Source organism: Rhopilema esculentum, chromosome 14 (assembly GCF_057945365.1).
Source record: "Rhopilema esculentum isolate cy_ngs chromosome 14, ASM5794536v1, whole genome shotgun sequence".
Lineage (NCBI taxonomy): Eukaryota > Metazoa > Cnidaria > Scyphozoa > Rhizostomeae > Rhizostomatidae > Rhopilema > Rhopilema esculentum.
Genome location: NC_142828.1, coordinates 8,417,154 through 8,440,295, shown reverse-complemented (window position 1 = coordinate 8,440,295; position 23,142 = coordinate 8,417,154). Strand labels below are relative to the sequence as shown.

Here is a 23,142-nt window from a genome sequence, read left to right as displayed (position 1 = left end):
TTCTTATATGTTCTGGGTCTGAACAACTAAATATGACAAACAAAAGCCATTGTTTGAAGAGGATCTTCAAGTGTCTGTTTAGCAATCTAATCAATTTTACTATGTGGTGATACAACCCTACAGTATATAACACAAAAACTAGAATGTACAGATGCTGTAAAAAGGTCTAAGAAATATCAGAAGAATTACAATTAATGGAATACTGAAATTTCTCAGGTGTTCAAGGTTCATAGCGAGTCGAAACAGGCTCTGTCCTTTCTCCTTCATATGGAAACATGGCAAATTAGCAATGTGGCTTGAGTGTAGCATAGAAGCTGATCCACATCTTTGGATTGTCCTTCTTCTAATGAGTCTTCTATACCCTGTCTAATGCCTCCATTAAAACAACACTGTTACCACGTATTACCTGAAATCAACCATTGGAAAAATAATGAAAAAACGTGTTCAAATATAGCTTTAAAGGCATTGAGTCATGATAAAAGGAGAGAGTATAACTGAACGTTCTTGCTGCAATGCTTTTGGTAGATCTGGAACTGGTCACATGAATTCACCTCGCAGTGGTGATTAACAAAACAGTTTCCATCAAAATCAAGTTGTCAACAATGGATGCCGATACCACATGAAACCACAGCAATCACGCCCAAACCAAAAGACCCCCTATAGAGAAGGCCTATTTACAATGACTCAATGCCTTCAAAACTTGAAAAACTGTTGATAAAGTATATGAAGCAGATGTCAAAAGCTATTGAGACTAAAATAACACAATGTTTCTGCCAGTTTACAGTTTACTTTTACCACCATACTGTGCATCAATCTTCTATAGGATTCTTAAGCCTGATTCTCTAAATTCTTGATTGCTATAAAATTGTTGGTGAAGATATAAATATCTTAAAATACCTGGCTTGAGTAGCTGCAAGACATATAGTAGATAATCAAATTGACATGCGAGCCTGACAACCAAGTATTCTAGGCACAATTTCCCTGACAGCAAGAAGGTAAATGTCGAAACCAGATATATTTTGCTGATAGAACTTTCAGATATTTATTGCAACAAAACCCTTTTCCTAACAAAAATCTATTTGAATACTAGAAAACATACCACCATCCCAATGTTATTATGTTCCCCAGTTGATGCCAACTCTACAGCCTCATCCATAACCAGATTCATGAATGGATCAAAACCTCGAAGTATGCCCTGCACTTGTCTGTGACCATTCAGCTTTACTATAAGGTTTGATAAACTTATGAAACAAACTAGGTTTAGAACTATAGACCAAGAAGGTCATAGATTGAAACATTTACTCAAAATCTTTACACAGCTTTGCGAAAAACAAAACATATGGTACAAAAATGTTAAGACAAACAATCTTCCGCTATGCTATCAACAACTTAGTTCTTTTTCACATGAAGTGTGAATCCTCATTGTTGTTATTTCACAGTTGATCTTACACTAAGCTTTTCATGCATGTTCACACGAGTTAGTAGTTTTGTAGTTAGTTGAGTTAAAATGGTGAACATGAGTATCATAATATGGAGCATTGACAAAAACTCTTCTTCTAGCAGTATGGCCTCTGGGAAAAAATTCTAATAAAAAAGCAACATAAACAATTTACTAGTCTTCATGTTAATTTTTCGAAAATGCTTTTTATTTCAATAGGTCTTTCTACTCAAAGGATCTATAGAACTAACAAAAACATTGGGCTCAATATGCCACTTGACCTTAAGTATAATTTTTGATGGAAATTGATTGCTGTCCCTTAAACAATCTAGCCTTTGATGATCCGTACTTTTGTTTCCAAGTATAGACATGGTGAGCAGAAATGTTAAAAGTAGGAAATTATTTAATACTTACATGTTAATCGCTTGTCCATATACCTATAAAAAGAAATTCAGTTGTCAATACAGCACTAAAAATCCAGCAGTAGAAGGAACTGGTAATCTTCTTCCACAAAGCATTTGGATGATGATCAAATATGGATTCCAAAACTACTAGATGGAATGACTTTTGGGTTCTACCAATAATCTGAAACATGTCTCCATTATAGTTTTTCACGCAATCCCAGTTTTTCAGTAAATGCTGCTCGATAGTGGAATTGCATGTTTTAGTTGCTATTTTTGATCTGCAAGACCGAGTAGGCTGTTCACTTTTTGGGAGCGTTTTGTTTCCAATACTAGAATGGACCTGCTGTTTTATTCTATCCCCCCAATTGACAATTCTTACCAATTTCTTTGACTTTCCTACCAAGAATATGCCTGTTTTAATAAGACTGATAGGTTCTAAGCTCTGCAAATGTAACTTTTGCTTCACTATCCTTTTTAAGATAGATTGAAGTTTGTGACAATCATGACAAGGGGGAAAAAGTGATTGCACAAAATGCAATGATGGGAGAAATCACTGTTACAAAAAAAACCAATCAACCCTTGTAAATTTTTTAGAGTTCTCTGAATAGGAAAAGGGCAAATGAATGGAAATTTTAGGGGAGCGATTTTTCCTTTATGTCCTGTTTTGGAGAGCAATTCACAGCTCACCAAAGATGTTTTTTGATATCACAAGCTTCCCAGAGGAGCTCGAAGGTGAGCATGGTTATTGCTTGCCTCAAACCGCCAGGCCTGACTAAACCAGAACAAAAGATGAAAAATAGCCACTTTGCTGCCCTGGACTGGCATCCATATCATGCCCAGATCTCAAAATGCCACACCCATCTTTCATCGTTTAATGCATGCAATCGCATGCGCATTCATTGGCACATGCATGCCCCCACCATGCAAGCAATTGATTGCACACGTGAGTTGTATATTTGACCATTGTTTTTTATCTTTGATCTATTGGAAGCTTTGTTTTTCATAAGCTGAGTAACATCAGTTCATTCTTTCAATAGTGCCTATTTTGGGATGCGTTGATCGAGTTAAACATATTTATTGCTTTGCTTTGTTCAAATTCCCCAGAAACATGGAAGGTAGTGATCAAAACGTCTGGCTTCCCTTTTTCGCCATGATCGGTAAATATCGATAAAATCGCTCAAAAGAAGTAGATTTTTGTCATTGACGCCGTTGGTAGGGGACGAATAAGAATAATCAATCAATTTAATATAGTTGTCCTGTAATGTCGAATGTTCTTGGAACATACGCAGCAGAAACACTCAAGCACTCTCTGGCTCTCTGTAAATCAAAAACTTAGCTTCACAGACTAATATGACAGAACTTTGCTGCACATTGACAACGGTTTTCAGAAAAATCATTGTTATGTCAGAAAATTCTTAAACTTAAGCTGTGAGAAAAAAGGAGAAGTAAAACGAACCTTGTAGCAACATAAATTATATACTTGGACTAAAATACTTTCCGCTTTGTCTAGGAACAATTCACTTTTGAAAAGAAAATATATATATATAAACTAGATTTCCACAAAAACAAAATAATTTCTCAGGATTTACAGATTTCTACCATAGAGTGTTTTGCTGCCCGGATTTTGTTTAAAATCTGAATGTTAAAGGGCCAAATTTAGTTATGAAAATTGTCAATATTCAAGACCTGAAAATTTTTCCCAAATTTGAATATTATGCAGTTATGTTGCATGAGGTAAAACATTTGGAATCAAGAACAGGGAAGTTGATCAATACCATCGCTTTCTGCCAGTGGATATTCATTTTAAGAATAAGATTTTATAACAAATTTTGCTAATAAGAATGCAAATTTCTGTCAATACTTTAAGTATTAAGATAACAAATTTTCCCTTTTGGTGGCAAAGATGGTGCCGCCTTGGGTAGTAACTATTTCTACTCTTGTCCTTATCTACCGATCTATAGGTCTCATAAACATGCACAGTAGGTACAAATAAATAGGGACATAATAAAAGTGCATTCCAAATATCTTTCCAGCCAAGGCAAAAGTTTTTCTCCCTCCCCCACTCTTTACACTAACATGAAATGCTCCTATTTGATCAAAATAAATAAAAGAAATTTTGTCGGGAAATTTTTTTTCTGGGCCCCGCTAGAATTCATTGGCCACGAGGCTACTGTATTCAAGACCCCATTTACACTGTTCTGTGCAAGTTTGAAACTGTGACAAAACGATTGTTGTTCTCTATTTTGTTACACTAGCACTCTAGAACTGAGACAATTTCCCTCTATCCGGAATAGTTTTGACCCTGCTACGAAAGCAAACAAATTTTGTACTATCACGGTTTTTGAACAGGAAAGTGTAAATGGGGTCTGAAATAGCCAGATATGTAACAGTGTCAATCGCAGGCATGAGAGAAATAATGCCTGTGGTTTACCACACACATGGTGATTTCCTTATGGCGAAGACTGCACACCCTTTACCAGGTTTGCAGGAAAATATATCTCAGGTGTGTACTTCCCATACACCAGTGCTGTCAGAACAAAATTCACATTGAGGGGGGGGGGGGTTGCTCATTGTGTTTCTCACCAATACACGGTCATAAGGGAAATGTATTACAGTCCACCCCGTCCCCCTGGTTCTGACGGCCCTGTGTTGCCAACAGACGAAACAGATGGAAATTACGTTATATATAGATATTTCTGGATGCTCCAATGTTTTAGCCTACTTGAATACTTTTGATGGCGATTCATGCTGACTTCACCCTTCAGTAGTTCTAGTGAGCCTTCGAGGCTATGTCTAGTCGAAAATGAAATATTAGATAGGCATATTTTCAATTCATATTGTTTAAGAACAAACCCACTATAAAGCATGCTTCACCTGAGGAGGAAGTTAAGAAATATTGCAAAAAAATAAGTTATATGCTGCATGTAATTCTATATAGTGCAATAACGTAAGTTGAGGTCCATCCATAATAAACATATACAACTTAGCTGGTTGACTTGTAGCTAAATTTCAGTTTACCTTTTAAGCTCTGGTGGATGGGCTTTGCTCATTTTGGATTGAATCGGATTCTAATATTTTAATTCCTCCACTTGCGCAAACGCTTTACTTGCGTAGATTAGGCCCTTGCACGATCCTTTTCTTTCCTGCCTCGTTTTGAAAGTTTCAGTCAATAGGAGGCTATTCGAAGCATACGATATTTACTTTCAACTGTATGAATAGAGAAAAGGTCGCGATAGCAGGCTGCTCGCATAGGCGTACGGCTTCAGCCCCCCAGCCCCCCGTCCCTAGATTCGGGCAGCTGGTTTTTTCGGGCAAAATTCGGGCAGGAGCCTTCTCAAAAAACAAAAAGTATAAGAAAAACTACATTTTGAACATGTTTAAGAATCCTGAGATGAAAAAAATCAAGCGGTCGTAATAGTAAGCGCTTTCGGAATCAATGGAATATGGTAAAAATCTATAGGGTGAAAAAACATAACAAAGCGATAAGAACAGCAACAGCCCAATAAGTGCTTGAAAAGATTGTTGAAGAAGTAAAAGAAAGCGGCTGTAATACTGTCATAATTGATGAAACATCTGTCTTTCGTCAAAGCAAACAAATATCAGTTTGTGTCATTTTTACACTGAATGGTGTCCGAAAGGAAGTTTTTGCTAAATTTTACAAAACTCAGTCTTCAGCAATTGTACAAATTTGGCTTATGTAGAAAAGCGTATGTAGAAACTTCTTGGCAAATGCTTCGACGGTCTAAAACGAGCCGCAAAGCTGAGGGCTTGGCAAAGCGAATGGAAGACTGTTCTTCGCTAAGCATCTATGTCCACTGCCTTTGCCATTAGTTGAATCTTGCAGAAAGTGAGTCAATGAGAAATGGGCTTAGTGTTGTTCAAGGGCTCTACAATTTCATTGAGGCCAACACCAAAAGACATGCAATTTCAAGAGAAAAGTTGAACATGAACCGTCATATAGCTAATAGGGACAAAGCGCAACGCACTGGACTTGCCAGAGGGGGAAGACAGTGGCAGGAAACTTATTTTCTTTGCAAAGATAAAGACTCCGAAACCCATCTACGATCTTGGACAAAATTTATGAGACAACCAGATACTTGTCTATCATCTCCCCACAGTGGCGCACACTTGGCCAGATATTGGGGGTGACAAGCCTACAGTTTTGTTAAGATGACGTCACATTTGTCCATTGTTTTAGAACAAAAGACTATTGTCTTCCAAAGTAATGGGGCGCCCCCAGGTGTCCGCCAATGCCTTCCACAAATGACTTGTACTTTTAGTTTTGGTACACATATGATACGATGATTGTTTGCTCCCTAAGAAAAAAATTAGCAACAACAAAGACAAATGTTACATCTGGTTTTCTTAAATTTCCCTTAAAAATTACGAAATGATAAATGGCTTTGAAAAAAGCAAAAATTTAGTAAACTAAAGCTTTTCGTCTGACACTCTTCAGAGTTTAAAACGTCAGAACATAGATCGAAAACTCTACGCTAAGAAATATATATACCCAGTTGTGGATCGAAATGGGCCAATCAGAAACACGAGCACATGACTGTAAAGGTTGAAAATTAACTTCAATAAATCAACTTAACGAAAACAGGGGAAAACTAAACAAGCTAGCTATCCAAATTAAAGGGACAATCATAAAATCAGTGTCGCTTGCCTATTAGAATGTTACCAGTGGAGTCCTAAGGTGAAAACGAACTCCTTTTGTCTACACAGTAGCGGTTTTTTCGTGCTTATGTAGATAGATTCTAAAACTGCTAGGTGGAACGACTATCGGGCTTTACCAATAATCCGAAACATGTCGCCATTATAGTTTTTTGCACAATCTGGGTTTTCTAGCAAATGCTGCCCGATAGCAGAATCGCAGGTCTTAGTAGTAATTTTGGATTTGCAAGACCGAGGTGGCTGTTCTCTTTGGGGATGTGTTTTGTTTCTAATATTAGATGGAACATGTTGTTTTATCCTATCCTCCAATCTTTGGTTGGTGCGTCCTACGTAGCCAGAATCACACTGGCACGTAAATTAATAAACAACAGAACTTTTTTTTGTGGCAGGAACGCAGTCCTTTTGAATGGACGGAAGGGCCATTTTTGTATTGTAAACAACACGCGGGTTAACCGCGAAGAAACAATTTGTTATGGCCTGTTTTATTTGGCTTTCAAAACGTAGGGAGCTGTTACCGATCCAGGGTAGTTTTAGATAGACCGGACACTTTTGAGGACCAAATTTTACGTCAGCCGAGAAATTTCCTATCTTCTCCTTAATGTAAACTGAAATAACATCTTCTGGATAGCCGTTCTCCAGAAAGATCTCAGTTAGTTTTTCGATAAATGATAAATTATAAATACCGTGATAATAAATTATATTATATAAATTATAAACAACAAATGATAAATACAGTTCAAAAGAGAATGAGTTTTTAATTTTCAAAAGCGTTGAGGTCTCTTAGCAATTCTTCAAACATATACATTTACCAGGCCAGTTTTCAATTTTGAGAAGGTTTCAAAAGTTTTTTTTTTTGCTGGATGCAGGCATTTTTGAACGGCATAAAGGTAAGTTAATTAGCTTGATTGTTGACTGTTGTTTTGTTATCCCATTTCATCATACTCTGGCACAACCTTCGTAAAATGCCACATCTACACAAGACATAGCCTGCGCGCAGACTCTTAAGTATGCATCATAACTATCTACCGGTCTGTCATAAAGTGCTCGGTACCATATACGGAGGGCGGTACATGCTACGTTGTAGAGAATACGACGGTACTAACTTGCTACTTGCCAGTTTCACGCTCACTGCGATCATCGGGCAACAGCTTAATACGATCAGCATTATAAAACTAAATGACTTCTTATGTACTCCAAAGGCATAACAGATAATATGAACACCTCTTTAACTGCAATTAAGAAAGTACCAGTTACAAAAACTTAAAAGTACCAGTTACAAAAAATAGTTCAAAAGTTTGGAGCCAATTGTTTACATTTCACCTGTGACGTTCCTGCAACAGATCTTTTGAGCTTGTGTGTTAGTTGTTGTAGAGCAACAAACATGATCTGCTCTTTTTGTTAAGTCCACGGGGCATTTATACCATTGCGAGAGAAAATCTAAGCTGCGAATGAATTTTAGATATGCCCTCACAGTAGTACGAATGCCTTACGGATTTAGCAAAATATAGACTTTTGGAAAGTCCAGATCTGTACAGATGTCGTTGTCGATATTAGCTAGCCTGCATGCAGCCCCCTAATATCCCGATAACAATTTTGAATTGCTGCTCGACCGTTTTGTACTGATCTTGTGGCAGGAATCCAACTCCAGGTTACCACTCCAAAAACTAACGTTCGTTTCACTGAGCTTAGGCTCAATCGTGTTCTAAAAGGTTTACTTTTTTCAAAGCCATTTTTAAATTCTGTGCCACAAAAGGAAAATTAGAAATGTGCATCATTAGCGACCTAAAAGCGTCAAAACAAGGGAGAGGAGGATCACCAAAAGGGATTGTCACATCCACATGGCTTGGTTTGCAATCATACTGACCTTTAATCAAGCACCTACCAGAAAGGCAATAAAGCTCCGAGTTGAAGTATCGATGCTGGATTGTCACTAAAATGCAGGTCTTTGACAGCCTTTTGCATAATTTGCAAAAAATGTTACTTCAAAATCTCAACTGCATACACTAAAGACTGATATTTGACATCACAGGGTATATTCGGTCAACAAACAATGACCTTGCAAGTTGTTGTATGGTGCCCAGTGGAGTAAACAAAGAAAATTCTTGTCTACAATGCATCAAAGCACCTGTGAAATGATGCGTTTCAAAAGGGACTGGAACCAGTTTATAAGAAGAAATTTTCTGAAGACAAAAATTTGATAAAAACCAGTTTTATGAAGAGATTTTTTAGGAAGACCAAACTTTACATAAAGTATTTTAAGAGTAATTTCAAAAAGAGCCAAGTCTCGAAAAATGATTGCATGAAACGCCATTTCCGACAGAGCAATTTTGTACAGGGTAAATTCATTAATACAATTTATGGGGAACAATTTCCTGACAACAGGAGCTAACATACAAGCAAATATGTATTATTTTAGAATTTATGGTGTTATCAACTCTGAAAGCTCTATTTTAAGACAAACTATTATGAAAAGTCTGCCCTCCTTTAGTGCAGAATGTTACTTTTTCTCGTAGTAAACATTAAGAGTCACTTTTGACACAAGCAGATGTATCTGGCGAGTTTTTTAGATAATCTTGCATCGAAGCTTCCGATGCACAAACATCTTTCCAATTCATGCAGTACAGATCAAAACCCCTGCAAAACTCAATCCAACTTGTGCCTGCTGGAGTTGGCTGCAAGCAATTGGTTTTTGGCTCATTCTTTATCTCAATTGGTAAATGATGAGCAGCAATTATACCAGCCCTAAAACACAATTCCGTGTTTAGATCAATGAGAATTTAACCAGTTCTAGCAATGCATAATAGTTCCTACAAGCAGTGGCGGCGCCAGGGGGTGGTATGGGGGGGGGTAATTACCCCCCCCCCCACTTTTTTCGAAACATGGTCTACATATTTCGTTTAAAAACGGGTTGAAAAGCACTAGGTAGGGGTAGATCATATTTCCTAAGGAAATTTGACCTGGTACAATGCACTGAAACGAGGCGATTAGGGCCTGGTCTCACTGGCTACGCCCATTACCCTCCCACTCGGCAGTAGCTGGCGCCGCCACTGCCTACAAGGAAATCTATGCCATATTCTAGGGACCTTTATAATCATTTTTTGCACTGCCAATTCTTAATTTCTAGAAGAGAAACACCAGTTACAATTGCTGGAATATCAGTTACTTTTGCTATCAATTCAACCCCAGAACATAGAGTGAAAACACTGGTGTAAAATATCTTAAAACATAAATAATTTTATTTTTTTTTTGATGAAACTTTCAGTCGTTTCTTAATTTCTTTGATCAAGATTTAAGATAATTTTCTTTTAGGAAACTTAGGCCTAAATGCCATTAAGAGAAGGCTTGAAGCTCAAAATATATCCATAGTTACATCAATTTAATACATTAAGGAACCTGTTGATAAAGTAAAACTAAGAGACGGTTTTTATATACTGTATACGTCAGTGAAGCTCTGCCTAATTGGCGAACCTTACTATGACCCATGCCCACCAACAACTGGGTATGATATCTACCAGATATTCTTTTATCGTTACTCTGACTCTTTATATGTATAAGACGAAATGTCTTAGGCTGTTTCAAAATTTTTCCTCTTCTCAAAGAAATTTTTTTGGATACAAATGATTTGTAAGAGCTAGCTAACGATAAAAAATAACTCACTTGCTAAGGGTGACTCGAAACATCATTCCTAGCTGTGTTAGACTGTAGTTTGACTCTGCGTCATAAGCGTACTTTAGGGCATCTTGTTTGGTTGGCTTCCTTCCTCCATGGAATATTTCAGACGTCGTCCCAGTATATTTTGGGGCAAGAAAGTTTCCCATGCTATATACAGCCAATGCATTTGATCCATGGCATTGATGTCCCTAGAATTTGATTAAAACTTATTAAAAAGGATTAATGATACAAATGCTTACTAACGAATAGAGCAAAGTGTTTCGTAAATGCTTCTAAAACTTTAACTTTCTCGTTTTGTACTTTTAATTTTGTTTGCAGTCGATTCAGCGTTCTATTGCCACACAGCTGTTCGACAACAGGGGAACCCCGGCGATTACCTTCAATAGTTTTTGTTTATCAGTTCATTATTAGCAGAAAATATCTCCAGTCGAAATGGTGGAATAGCAAATAATCGTATTTTCATAATTTTAATTCATTAAACTGCTAGTGTCAAAGTTTACTAAATTTTTTATATTGCTAGAACTGATTTCTTATGAAAATGTTTTGAATAAATCTTTGGCCTAAAAGCAGTAAGAACAGCAATATTAACAAAAAAAACAAGTCTAAATAATATTTAGATGTCATTAAGTCAGGTGATTACAGCCCCCTAATTACAAATCAACCCCTGTAATTTAATTTTTTGCAGAATCCAGCCCCCACAAAATCAAGCCTCCGGAATCTGAGAAGTGGACATGAATGCCTCAGGTATCGAAGTAATCTCATAACCTTTTTTACTGATCTACAACACCTGCAAAAAGTCTTGGAATACCAGCGGCACTTTTGTCATTCATATTAGCTGCTTTCCATCTCCCTTTGAAGATCATGTATGCTGTGTTATTCTCCCTATAAATTTACGTATTCTATATTTTAGAAACTAGGATGGCTATTGTGCAATTACAACATTGTTTTGAGGGACAGGAAGCTAGCTGTTTCTATAGGGGTTAATTGAGAATAGATCGAGAATTGATTGAAACTGCTTTGGTGTTCCAAACATTTTTGGCAAGCATTGAAGTGAGGAATGGTATAGCCCAGAAATATGTCAAATCTTTCTAGGCAAATGTTTTGAAAAGGGTGAATGCCTTTTTCGCTTTTTACCTTCAAATTATTGGGCTTTTTCAAGCATTGTCGTACAGTTGTAGAAGACTCTATGCTCCTAACTCGCGGTGCTTGGTCAAAAATACCTTTTCGAAATCAAGCTGGTATCGAACAAGAAATAAAATGACAAAGATTTTCAGTTACCTGTAGAACATGTGGGTGGGTGCCAATGATAAGTTTTGCGCCAAACACGGTTAATGCCCTAGCAATTTGCCTTACTCTAAGTGAAGGAATCGGCGAATAATCTTCGCCCCAGTGCATCAAAACAACAGTGAAATCAACTCGTTTCGCAAGTTCTTGGACCTCGTTGGAAGCTGTAAGCTTGTTGAAAGCGACCGGGCCCAGTTTGAAAATATTTTCATCTCCATTAGAGGCATTTCTGGATCTTTCCATAAAGCTGTTAAGACTGCATCCTTGTGAAATTAGAAAATAAGACAAAAACCCAACTTTCAGCCCGTTAACCGTCTTAATAACAGGCTTTTGACTAGCCTCTTTGTTCATTCGGTCTTGCACTCCAACGTATGCGATGCCAGCTTTCTTCAGTGCTGAAATTGTGCTTTTAACCCCAGCCACACCGTTATCAAAAAACTGCTTGTTTGCCACTTGCACAATATCAAATCCAGCATACTTCAGTCCCTCAACAGCATCAATGGATCCATAATTATAGGTTTGCTTGCCAAGTTGAGGTGTACTTTCATCATAAGCTTTTCCCAGTAAAGGAGAATCTAGGTTTGCAACTCGCAGGTCTGCTGTTGCCAATATTTTTCTAACTTTTTCAAAGGGCCGTCTATAGTCACAAGTCTTTTCTACTTCAGCAAAGTATTTGACTGGACCGTCAAAAGAAATGCCTCCTCCAAATATTATAGTAACTGTGCCATTATCAGTGGTGTCTTTTCTTTTTCTGCCAGCTTGGCTTGAAGAGCACAATAATAAAATTACAGATAATGTTACTACCACCGCGACAACAGTCATCGTGAAGATTCGCAACTGGTGTGTTTGCAAAAACCAAGTTTATCTAGAGTGTTAGGCTCAAATATATTATTGTTATTTGAAGCAGGAACTCAACGCGTTCACTGAATTTCTTTGACAACAGGTGTGAGGTATCATTGAAGGTGTTAAGTAACCCAGAAGTACTTTTTATACGTTAAGATTCACTCTGGTCGCGCGGCTGAGCGAAAGCACAAAGTTTAACATCCTCTTCTGCTAGTAGGACTAATAAAATGAAGACTTTGAACCTAAGGAAGATTTTTGTAAAATTGTTTACTACACTTGCCTTGTTGATTAGAATTAAAGTTCAATTTCTATCCAAATGTATTCTCAAATCATTCTTAAGCGAATAATTGATAGATTTTCTAAAGATATGGAAATCAAATCCGAATCTGTGCTGCAATCGTATTCATGTTACCAAGTGCTTACACGATCCAGCCTGTTTGTTGCTCTTAACCACAACCAATACTTGTTCAAACAAACAATCGTAACCCAGTCGCAGGTTATATGCAAACACGTAGTGTCAAGCTCTTGACCTAATACATTCTATTCTGGGCTTCATCGATGCTCTTATCAAAAACCCCTGCTTGCAACTTCCTAAGGATACACGTGAATTTCTTGAGGTATTCTGGGACAATTTCAAGAGGCTACATTTTTTAACCAAGTTCAACATCAACTGTTCCTTGTTTGGCGATCGGTTGCGCAGCATTTTGAATTTAAGAAAGCAACGTATACTTTAAATTTGCTTCGAAATCTGCAATGAACTTTGCTAGTTGAGTGAACATCCTCAGCATTTTTTAATTAGGTTCATATGATACGTAATCGGCATGAGTTCCTGTCATCATTGTACGTGTGATTACTTGCTTCAGCCAAGTTCTTCTGCGATTAAAAAGGCTTTCCACAAGCAACTTTCCTCAGCTCAATCTGCTAGATCAGAACAATAAAAAAGTTAAACATTTACCAGAATAGAAAACACCAGCCATTCACAAACAATGCTGCTTTGCATTTCAGTAATTTAGAAGTTAAATAAGAGTGATCCCAGAACGGAGCTTTGAGGTACTCTAGATATTGGTCCTTTTAACAAAATAAAGGTCTATAGATATTGGTCCTCCCACAATCAAATGCTTTGATGGTATTTTCACTTGGGCGGGACATAGATGTATACCACAAAGAGAAACATGTCTTCAAATAAGAATATAATATATGATATATGTAATTTTGTATACTCAAGAGAGAGAATCTTTCTCAATGCCTCGTTCTTCTAATTCTAACTATAGATGAGAGAACGGAATGCGATGCGATACCGAGTATGCCAAATATGGTGCGTCCTTCTCGCCATGTGTCCCAGAGCCCCGGAGCCGGAGCCCAAATAGAGGTTTTTCTGCCTCCTTCACAGTAGATGGTCTGTAGAAGAACAGCTGTAACTTTTTTTCATTGTTTTTCTAACGTTTTGGGGAACTTTCACTTGTCTATGCTCTTCCTTTAAAAAGGGATGTTATTTATTGAAAACTAGACAGATACAACTTCTGTGTTTAGCGTTTCAGGGGAACATTTTTGAGGGATCGTAGAGTTCTAGATCATTTTTCGTAGAGTTTAGATACCTAAACAGGTCTTGATGAAATTGAAGGGTATGCCTATTATAAAAGATTTTTCTTGGGAATCAACTCTTCTATTTTGGCAGAGCTCTTCAGTCTAATTTTTCTTTTAGCTTGAAAAGTGTGAATTCGAAGTATTTCGTGAACTAGTAAGAAACTTGTGCAGTTGAGTTGTTTTGGTTGGCAGTTGAGTTGAGTTGGCAGTTGAGTTGAGTTGGCAGTTGGGATCGATAGGGTTTTGGTTTTTTTATATTTTCAGTTTAAGACAAAGAACCTTGGTTGTAGCTGATCCCAAGAGATTTGATATATTAATAAAATTTCTTGAAAATTTCGGGAATTTTCTTTTTTGAACAAAACCCTGCTTTCAAAGAACAGCTTCCGAGTTTTTCAAAATTTCTTACCATTTGGATTAACACTATGACTTAATTTTCGACGATATGCACACTTTTTATCACAATGTCATTCTCTAATTTGCATGTTTCTTTATCATTAGCTCATATTTATTTACTTCTAAATTCATATTCAGAGTATCTTTGATCTTATTACTTTAAGGCATTACAATGCACTGCTTTACACTTCGATACAGAAGGTCAAGCAACTTGATAATGCTATCAAGGTAGTGCTGATAGGAAAGTCAAGCCACTAGCCTATATACTTAGTAACAATTTTTATGGGTTTTTCTATGTTTTTAGAAAGATCTCCCACTGTTGTTTTTGTCTGAAAAGAAGAGCGTCAATTTCCTTGAGCAAGTCAGACAGAAGAAAGTATACTTTGGATTTGTACTTGATTTTTCAAGTGAAGATTGCGGTAGAGATATCACTTTGCAAAGGACGATTAGAAATAATATGCTGGCCTATCTGTTGAAAAGTTTCAGAAACAGCTAGATTTCTTTCTTGTTGCTTGTGAATAGAAACAAGATAACTACAACATCATCTGCAAATAGAAGCAAGAAAAGTGGTTGAAAGATTCGGGTTTGTTGACCATGAGATCAGGATTCCATTGATTTGATTTCTCAGCTTTTTTCTGAAAAAATGTAGTCTTAGCAAAAACCAAACATAATTACAATAACGAGACTACAGGGGCGTCGCCAAAGGGGAAGTATGTGGGGGGTGCGGTACCCCCAACAATGTGTCCGTCGGCACATTGAGGATTTTTTCCCGGGCAAAAGAAGCTTTTTCGGACTCACCCTGAAACCTTTTTCAACAATTCTAAGGTATTCACTTTTCTGTCAGCATATAAAAGTATTTATCTTTTGACCACACCCTTCAAAAGTGAGACACGCCCTTATTAGTCGGCATAAAGCATGAAGCAAAGCAATTTTTTTGGCTTCGCCCCTGTGAGACTGTACAACAGTATCCTTCGTTAAAAAGATAAAAAATGTAGTTTTGGTTTGTCTCATGTTTTGTTGCACTGTATGGTATAGCAAATATGGTATGTAGATCTTGTGAAGAATTTTGACAATTTACAAGTCGTGTGTGTGTGCAGGTGATGGAGATCAACTTTGTCACAAATTTGGGGAAAGAATTATGTGTTTGACCAAAGATACTAGGTGGACTATTAAACAAAAAGATTGAAGGTAATGGATTTGCACAAAGATATCATGTCTGACAATAAAGGAAGATATTTAATTTTTTTCTCTCTGCATTATTGTTCTTTGTCAATTCCTATTAATCCTTACAAGTTTAAGTTGTCCCGATTTATCTCGATTAGTTTTTCAAGGTCCTATTTGCCATAAAAACAGATCAGGACAGCATTGCTCCAATGTGATGACAGAAGGAGAACTTCTTTCTAAATCCTTGCGCTGATCTCTAAATGCATCGTACTCAATAGATTCTGCTTTTTGCCAATGACAAGGGAGAGCAGAGCAGAAATTGCACTATCGCCTTCATCAAGAAACATTTTGCCACCAGCCAATACACGGGTAAGATTGCCGATGGTAAAAAGAACGATCCAACAGATATTTGGATGACTCCCCACAGGCAGATGTTACTTTTAGATGTTCTTTACCAATAGGTGTTACTTTTAAAGCCTGGTTTTCATATGATCGCTGGGGATCTTCGTGTCCCGTTTCTACGAACAGCACGTGGCCAAAAATGCTTTTCTTTTAGAGGGACAAAACTATGGAATGGCCTGGACGCAAAATCCAAATTAACAAAAAATTTCAAACAAGTAATGCTATCTTAAAAAATCAAGAACATAAAGAGACTCTTTTTATTCCTGGCGCTAGTTCCAGTATTTTAAATGCTTTTACTTTGTTACTCTACTCTGTATATTTTTGTTACTCTGTAGCACGAAAAAGAGGTTGTGACGTACGCATAATAACAATCATCTCAACAATGACGTGTGGCTTTGTGTTATCTTCAAAGTGAATTTGAGGCATTCCAAACTCTGGGACACTTTCATCTCGCTCTATTGTGTTAGAAGCGTTCTGGTTATGGCTAGACTAGTGGCAACAACCAGGCTCATCACCATCACTCTCAATTCCTTCTGGATCGTAGGACTCTTCAATTTCGTCTATTTCATAATCAAAATCATCTAAATCATTCTTAGAGGAAAAATCCACGGAAAAAGAATCACTTGAACAACTTTCATCAGACTTGTAGTCAGTTTCCATAATTAAACGATCCTAAGCGAACAATTGGGGAATATAAAGCATATTTTACATTAGTGATTGATATGCTTACGCCAAAACCAATTATTTGCGAAAATCCCGTCATTTACAGGAAGGCTTGGCCCAGGGCCTATATCTACAAAGTATATTTCTTTATCTGTTATGGCTGTTCAATATGAGTGACAAACAGACGTACAGATTTTCCCAATGGCAAATAAATCATCTATATATGAGACTGAATTGCAAGTGAATTAACAATCGCAAAATATATTTAAAAGCACCAAAAGAAGAGCATTTTGACAGTTTCATGGCATGTACAGAAATTCTGTAAGAAGTTGAGTTGATATCAACAGGTGGCAACCATAACAGTGAAAAACAGACGTATAGATTTATCGCCTGGCAAATAGATCGTTTACATATAAGAAAAATTTTTGAGTTAAGTAATAATCGCAAAAAGATATTTGAAATCATCGAAAGAAAGAGTATTTTAACGGTGTCAAGGCATATACAGAAATTCTGTAAGAAATTTGAGGTATTATAATAACTTATAATTCATGGGTTTTTTGAAAGAATTCAAATTTTTCTGTAATAACTCGTATCTGGCCCTGTTAACTGGTTCTTCACCGTCATGACAAAAACCCCATTTGTTACACTTTAGTCAATATATCTCGATATCCAATCTCATCTCATGCTTGACACTTTTGTCAGAAAGTTTGCTAGGCCTTGCTAATGATACATTTCCTCAAGTCCAATGAACTGAAGAGAGGGTCTCCTATAGACGCCTCAGAGATACACAGATCCCTCTGATTCACGCAGTAGAGATCTGTTTCATGGCAAAATTCGATCCAGTTGCTTGCTACTGGAGTTGCCTGTAAGCAATTTGTCTCTGGTTCATTTCTTATATCCACAGGTATATAACCTGCAGCAACAATGCCAGATCTGAAAAAGAAATGAGGAAGTTAAAGACCATTTGTACCATTCATAGGTTCGTTGAATCTGGTGAAAATTAGAAGATAAAATTGTGAAATAACTCGAATTTATCTTTGCATGAAAAAAACAAATAGAAGCTAGGAAATTCATGTCTCTATTAGACGACCAAGCTTCAATACATCTCAAACTTTCATCGTAATTTGCCTTTCGTGTGGATGTCAAAGCATCCAGCTATAAAGGTTAGAAATGGTGTTCTACTGTTGTAAACCATTTAAGCTGAATTGTTTGGATTTGGTTAGGGGTTTTCGATCGGTTCTGAAAATTATCCGTGCATTGCGGGGCTGTTTAAATTTAATTCCCACAGAGGCAAAGGGTTCATGCCCAAAGAAATCAACATAGCCCTTGTCTTTACTTTGATGACTTTTTTATTATGCTTTGGTGGAGCTCTGCCATGTATTGACCCAGGGGCTGATCCAAAGCAAGTTTGAAGGGGGGGGGCAGTCAGTATTGGGGGCGCTGAAAGATTTTCAAAAATTGATGACAAGAGTACGCTAAATACAGCAATTCTTGATCCATTTTCAGAATAAACAACATAACTTTGAGGTAATCCTTGAAGAAAATTAACCTATCGGTCTCAGAAACTTCTTCACCTGATTCCCATTCTTCAAAAGGGGCGCACAATTTCCAAAAAAGAGGCGCTGGACTTGCTTCAACTCGTCGAGGGAGGTGCAACTGCCCCTAGGTGCCCCTCTTCAATCAGGCACTGTACTGGCCAAAGAACTCACTTGCTCACTGTGACACGAAACATCATTCCAAGTTGTGTTGGACTGTAGAACGATGCCATTTCACTTTTGTACTTTTCCACATCTTCTTTATTTGGAATTCTTCCGCTAATAAATTCTGCGAATAATATTCTAGTATGTTTTGGGAAAAGAAAGTTCCCAAGACTATACTCTGCCAATCCTGCATCACCATGACATTCGTGCCCCTGGAAAGTGAGTAAATGCTGCAAAGACATTTTTAGTTCTATTGTACTTAGCCTGCTATTCCTTTATAACAAGTTAGTACATTGACAATGCAAAAATAGACAAAAAACAATACATTTCTGCAATTTTTAAATTTTTGAATCAGAAAGAGTGATGTCTATCTGGTTGCTGATTCCTAGATGTACATAATTTTGATCCCATCCCAACTGAGATGCTCGGTTGCAGTTTTGGTAACTGCAGGAAAACTTCATCAAAGAGGTTATTTGCTTATATTGCTCCCATTGACCGAGGCTTATTGGTCTGCCAAATAAAAGTCTTGATTAAAAGAGCGAGATTCTCTGGCTTTTCTTTGTTTTCCGAAATTTTCTAGCTTATCGTAACATCACTTTGAATTGAATCTGGCACTTCGTTGCGTATGGTTTCGATACGTAAAAAATAAGTCGAGTTTCTTTTGCCGAGGAATTAGTAATAGCATTTCCTGTGTTTAGCCTTTTCCTGCTCTGATAGTTCGCTATTTTTTAACATTGACCCTTTACATGTGCCTTTTTTAAAAGATAGCTTTTTCCACCCCAAATTATCAGCATAAAGAAAAGGACCTATGAAGAATGATTGAGGAAAATCCTGTCTATATTTGCCTGTCTCCGTGTCTCCACCCCCCCACCCCCCTTCCCCTTCCATCTGACAGATTCATCCCGACAATACTATACCTGGAAGGAAAAATCTTAAATCGTCGTTAGAAATAATGCAACTACCTGTATAACATGTGGATGGCTTCCAATGATTAGATTTGCGCCATAAACAACCAATGACTCCGCCAGCTGGCGTATGGGAAGTGGAGGGACTAACGAATATTCTTTGCTCCAATGCATCAAAACAACTGTAAAATCAACACGTTTCGACAGTCGCTTGATATCGTTACGAGCAATGCGCTTATCGAATGCGACAGGACCAAGTTTAAAAATGTCATCACCTTTGATAAATTCACTACAATACCCATTTTCACATCTGTATGGACTACATCCTTCAACGTTCAAGCAATAGGAAAGAAAGCCAATTTTCAACCCGTTAACCGTCTTAATAACAGGCTTTTGACTAGTCTTTTTGTTCACTCGATCTTGCATTCCAACGTATGCAATGCCTGCCTTCTTCAGTGCTGCAATTGTGCTTTTCACCCCAGCTACTCCAAAGTCAGCAAAATGGTTGTTCGCCACTTGCACAATGTCAAACCCTGCATATTTTAGCCCCTCGACAGCATCAATGGATCCACAATTAGCTACTGTTTTACCACTGTCTGGTACCTTTTCACCGTAAGCCCTTTTAAGCAAAGGAGACTCCAAGTTTGCAACTCGAAGGTCTGCTGTTGCCAGTAATTTTCTAACTCTTTCAAAAGGCCGTTTATAGTCGCAAGTCTTTTCTATTTCAGCAAAGTATTTGACTGGACCGTCAAAAGAAATGTCTCCTGCAAATATTATCGTAGCTGTTTGGTTGTCTGATATCAACTTGGATTCTTTGCTAGCAGCACAAACAGTTAGGAATGTGAAAAATATCAAGGTCAGTAATCTGGTCAACTCAGGCACCTCATTCATCTTGAACCTCTGGTTTGCTAGTGTATCTAATATCGATTTTTGTCTGACGAGCGCTCATATACAGACGGCGTTAGAAATAATGTCAACTACCTTGACATGTGGATGGTATCCAATAATGAAATTTGCGCCATAAACAACCAATGACTCCGCCAGCTGGCGTATAGGAAGTGGAGGGAATAACAAATATTCTTTGCTCCAGTGCACCAAAACAACTGTAAAATCAACACGTTCCTGGTGTAGCTGGTGGCTATATTCGGGGGCAGGGGCGTAAGAGGAGAGGTTGAGAGGGACAAAAGGTCTGGGGCCCGTGCTCCGATGGAGACCGTAATAAGGTAGCAAGATCTATTTACAATGCAAAAAGCTACTATTTCAGCTACTTATACGGAATCAACCCAAGCTCTCATTGAAGACCGAAAAAAAGAGACGTTGAATTTGAACAATTTGGTTCAAGCAAATATCGTAAAGTGTAATGTGATAGAGTTTAATTTAGCATAAGATAATGGCGAAGATCTTGTTATTTCAGCCTTAACACATCCAAACCCAAAACTCAAACTCAAAACATTTCATTCACAGCAATAATTAACTACTACATTTCTATTTAATACTTGAACCACAAATAACAATTATTTTTTACTAAAAAGAAAAACTACATACAGTAGATAGTTCGAAGTTTGGTACGTTTGCTGTCGGACATATGAAAAGAACTCACAAAGAGCTATCTAGGTCATATGCCCGATTGGACGTGTATAGGTGTAGTGTTCGATTTCAAAAGAAGAATGTGAATGAAAAATAAAAAGGAGATGATATAGGGTTAGTATAATAAAATATGTTGATTGGTTATACTAAAAACACAATAGTGAGATGCATGGTGGTAATATATGTTTCATAATTGGGTTCAAATAAGTATATCAATTCGACTTTAAAAAATAACTTTTCAGGTTTTTGATGGAAGATGACTTATTCGGTAACTTTTTGATTTGCAATGGCAGGGAATTCCAAATTTTGACTCCTTCATATACAATTGACTTTTGTTTGTAATTTGTCAAGACCAAAGGAATCCAGTTATTTGTTCACCTATTAATTTGATATCCTCTTCGAATATAGAAAACAAATGCAGTATTCAGGGCCATGTAAAGGCAATGCAGTCCCTCAAAGCCGTCTCAGTAGACATTAGACAGTAGACAGTAGACATAAAACTGGTAAATTTGCTTACTGGTATCGATATTCCCCGATTCCCCGATTTCTCGGTTCCCCGATTCCCGCTACAGTTTTTTATTAGTGAGGCATGCAATATTGCTGGTTTTTTGGAAATGTTTGATTTATGATTAGCTGGGAATTAAAGGAGATTATGGAATCGTATATTGATTTGCCGTGTAATTCTTCAAAACTGTTTGAAAAATTGGCAACAAGATTAAACAAGATATGCTGTTTTAAGACATGGTGATACAACCAGCAAAGCATGAAAATTTGACTCGCATAGAAAGTTCGAAAAAGAAAATTCAAGGACTTTCTGAGGCTACAAATCGGGTCGTTTAATATCATATGCTACAAAGTTATCAAATTATCTGTATTGTATCGCTAAGACTGCAAATCGATATTCACAATCTCTTGAGCATGGAAGCGTGTGACCTCAGCAAAGATAGGAGATAGTAGACGAGTCCATGTGCTTAACACATGATTGAATGGTTTAGAATTGTCCAAGAATTGAATAATACATGAATGCCATGCATTTTTCGAGAATTCGGGCTAACACTTTGACCGATAACAACGCTAACAGGACTGTAATACAGAGCGAGAGAATATCCTTAAAAATTACACCCTTTTTTCTCGCTTAAAGAATGTTAAGAAATTAAACGACATATATTTTCGAACGCAAAATATGTTTAATGTCCCAACAATATGCATAACCTAACATCTAACCAATTTTAATGTCTCAAATTAATTTAATTCAACACAACTTTAAATCACTACTACCTACCTGCAATGTACTAAATACTATAATATAATTCCTCAAGGTGCGCTAGTAAAAAGCTAATGTAGAAAGGGAGATTGTGCTAAACTTGCGGTCGTATACAACGAGTACGGAGAATATTACTATATACTATAGGGTGTGTAGCAATGAATCTGAATCTACGCTGTGCTTTGAATTTGAAAATCCGTATGCTAGTTATACGACGTGGCAAAACTCAGCCAACTCAGCATGAGTTTGCGCATCCCATTTTGAACAGATATTTCAAGTAGAGGCATCAATGCTTGCTGTTAGGTTTCATTGGCAAATTTCTACTCTTTATTATAACCAAATAAATTTTATCTTCATGTATCTCAGGCACGATGCCACTTGGGGCTAAAGCCCCCCCCCCCCACTTCTTCAGAGGTAAAAATTTTTTGACCCTCTTTTTTCTTATTTTTGAAAACAAAGTATGAAATAAAAAGTGAATAAACTGTTTATATACTGTTTGATTTTCTTTTATCTTTTTTCTAACTTGTTTAGGTACATTTCTATTATTTTTCTATTATTTGCATTAATTCAGTAGATAACTTTCTTGTTTGTATATATCATTGCAATGTCTACATTTTGGATGTGTAAACGTGGCCTATTGAGAATACTCGAGACAAAGAAGATGCATATTTCTGTTCAGGAAGTAAAATTCTATCAATCGATACAACACTTTTTGTTATTCACATCGACGTGCACTCTGAACCAAAGATCACCATTTCTTTCTTTCCCCAACGTCTGTCACTAGAGTTTTAGCACGACTCCTCCCCTCCCAAATTTTCCCTAAAAATCAATGATCGATGTTTTTCTGAGAAGCGTCAAATTGTTCTATCTGAGCGGTAAAGTAAATTGTTAAATTTTAGTCTGGGAGATGCATTTTTAGCCGTTCTAGAAAGCCCAATTTCAAAAGTTTTCTTTCGCGTCATACCCAACCATGGTGCCGTCATTTCGTGGCGCCGTCCCTGTATTACCAATGTTATACCGTTGATTCATATTCAGAAAGTAGGCTTTCAAGACTCTCCTAAAAAACGAGCATTAAGCCTATCCCCCCGGATAAACTAACAACACTTTATCTGCAACTTGATAAAATGCTCACATATCTGTGTAATAGTGCTAGTTTGGATTTCGT

General features: G+C 37.2%; 3 protein-coding genes across 3 annotated transcripts; all 3 read right to left on the bottom strand.

The window, feature by feature from the left end:
* Positions 1-152: 152 nt before the first annotated feature.
* On the bottom strand, positions 153-4,999 carry LOC135696215 (small nuclear ribonucleoprotein G). Its single transcript, XM_065215524.2, has 4 exons — positions 4,861-4,999; positions 1,853-1,875; positions 1,100-1,224; positions 153-406 (listed from the first exon to the last, which is right to left on the bottom strand). The coding sequence occupies exons 1-4, from the start codon at positions 4,890-4,892 to the stop codon at positions 356-358; spliced, it is 231 nt and encodes a 76-aa protein (XP_065071596.1). The 5' UTR covers positions 4,893-4,999; the 3' UTR covers positions 153-355.
* Positions 5,000-7,513: 2,514 nt separating this feature from the next.
* On the bottom strand, positions 7,514-13,196 carry LOC135696209 (uncharacterized). Its single transcript, XM_065215516.2, has 3 exons — positions 11,467-13,196; positions 10,174-10,376; positions 7,514-9,258 (listed from the first exon to the last, which is right to left on the bottom strand). Exons 1-3 carry the CDS (start codon positions 12,292-12,294, stop codon positions 9,036-9,038), a joined length of 1,254 nt encoding a protein of 417 aa, XP_065071588.2. The 5' UTR covers positions 12,295-13,196; the 3' UTR covers positions 7,514-9,035.
* Positions 13,197-14,708: 1,512 nt separating this feature from the next.
* Positions 14,709-20,703, bottom strand: LOC135696198 (uncharacterized). Its single transcript, XM_089112360.1, has 3 exons — positions 19,184-20,703; positions 18,231-18,433; positions 14,709-17,454 (listed from the first exon to the last, which is right to left on the bottom strand). Exons 1-3 carry the CDS (start codon positions 20,015-20,017, stop codon positions 17,232-17,234), a joined length of 1,260 nt encoding a protein of 419 aa, XP_088968486.1. The 5' UTR covers positions 20,018-20,703; the 3' UTR covers positions 14,709-17,231.
* Between the last annotated feature and the right edge of the window lie 2,439 nt (positions 20,704-23,142).

Excerpts from the sequence above, each read along its gene's own strand:
- LOC135696215 (XM_065215524.2), bottom strand. The coding sequence starts at position 4,892 with ATGAGCAAAGCCCATCCACCAGAGCTTAAAAG. Across the intron at positions 1,876-4,860 it reads CATCCACCAGAGCTTAAAAG|GTATATGGACAAGCGATTAA; the intron begins GTAAACTGAAAT and ends TTCTTTTTATAG. Across the intron at positions 407-1,099 it reads ATAATAACATTGGGATGGTG|GTAATACGTGGTAACAGTGT; the intron begins GTATGTTTTCTA and ends GGTTGATTTCAG.
- LOC135696209 (XM_065215516.2), bottom strand. The coding sequence starts at position 12,294 with ATGACTGTTGTCGCGGTGGTAGTAACATTATCTGTAATTTTATTATTG. Across the intron at positions 10,377-11,466 it reads CCCACCCACATGTTCTACAG|GGACATCAATGCCATGGATC; the intron begins GTAACTGAAAAT and ends ATCAAATTCTAG. Across the intron at positions 9,259-10,173 it reads TTTCGAGTCACCCTTAGCAA|GGCTGGTATAATTGCTGCTC; the intron begins GTGAGTTATTTT and ends ATTGTGTTTTAG.
- LOC135696198 (XM_089112360.1), bottom strand. The coding sequence starts at position 20,017 with ATGAATGAGGTGCCTGAGTTGACCAGATTACTGACCTTGATATTTTTC. Across the intron at positions 18,434-19,183 it reads GCCATCCACATGTTATACAG|GGGCACGAATGTCATGGTGA; the intron begins GTAGTTGCATTA and ends CTCACTTTCCAG. Across the intron at positions 17,455-18,230 it reads TTTCGTGTCACAGTGAGCAA|ATCTGGCATTGTTGCTGCAG; the intron begins GTGAGTTCTTTG and ends TTTCTTTTTCAG.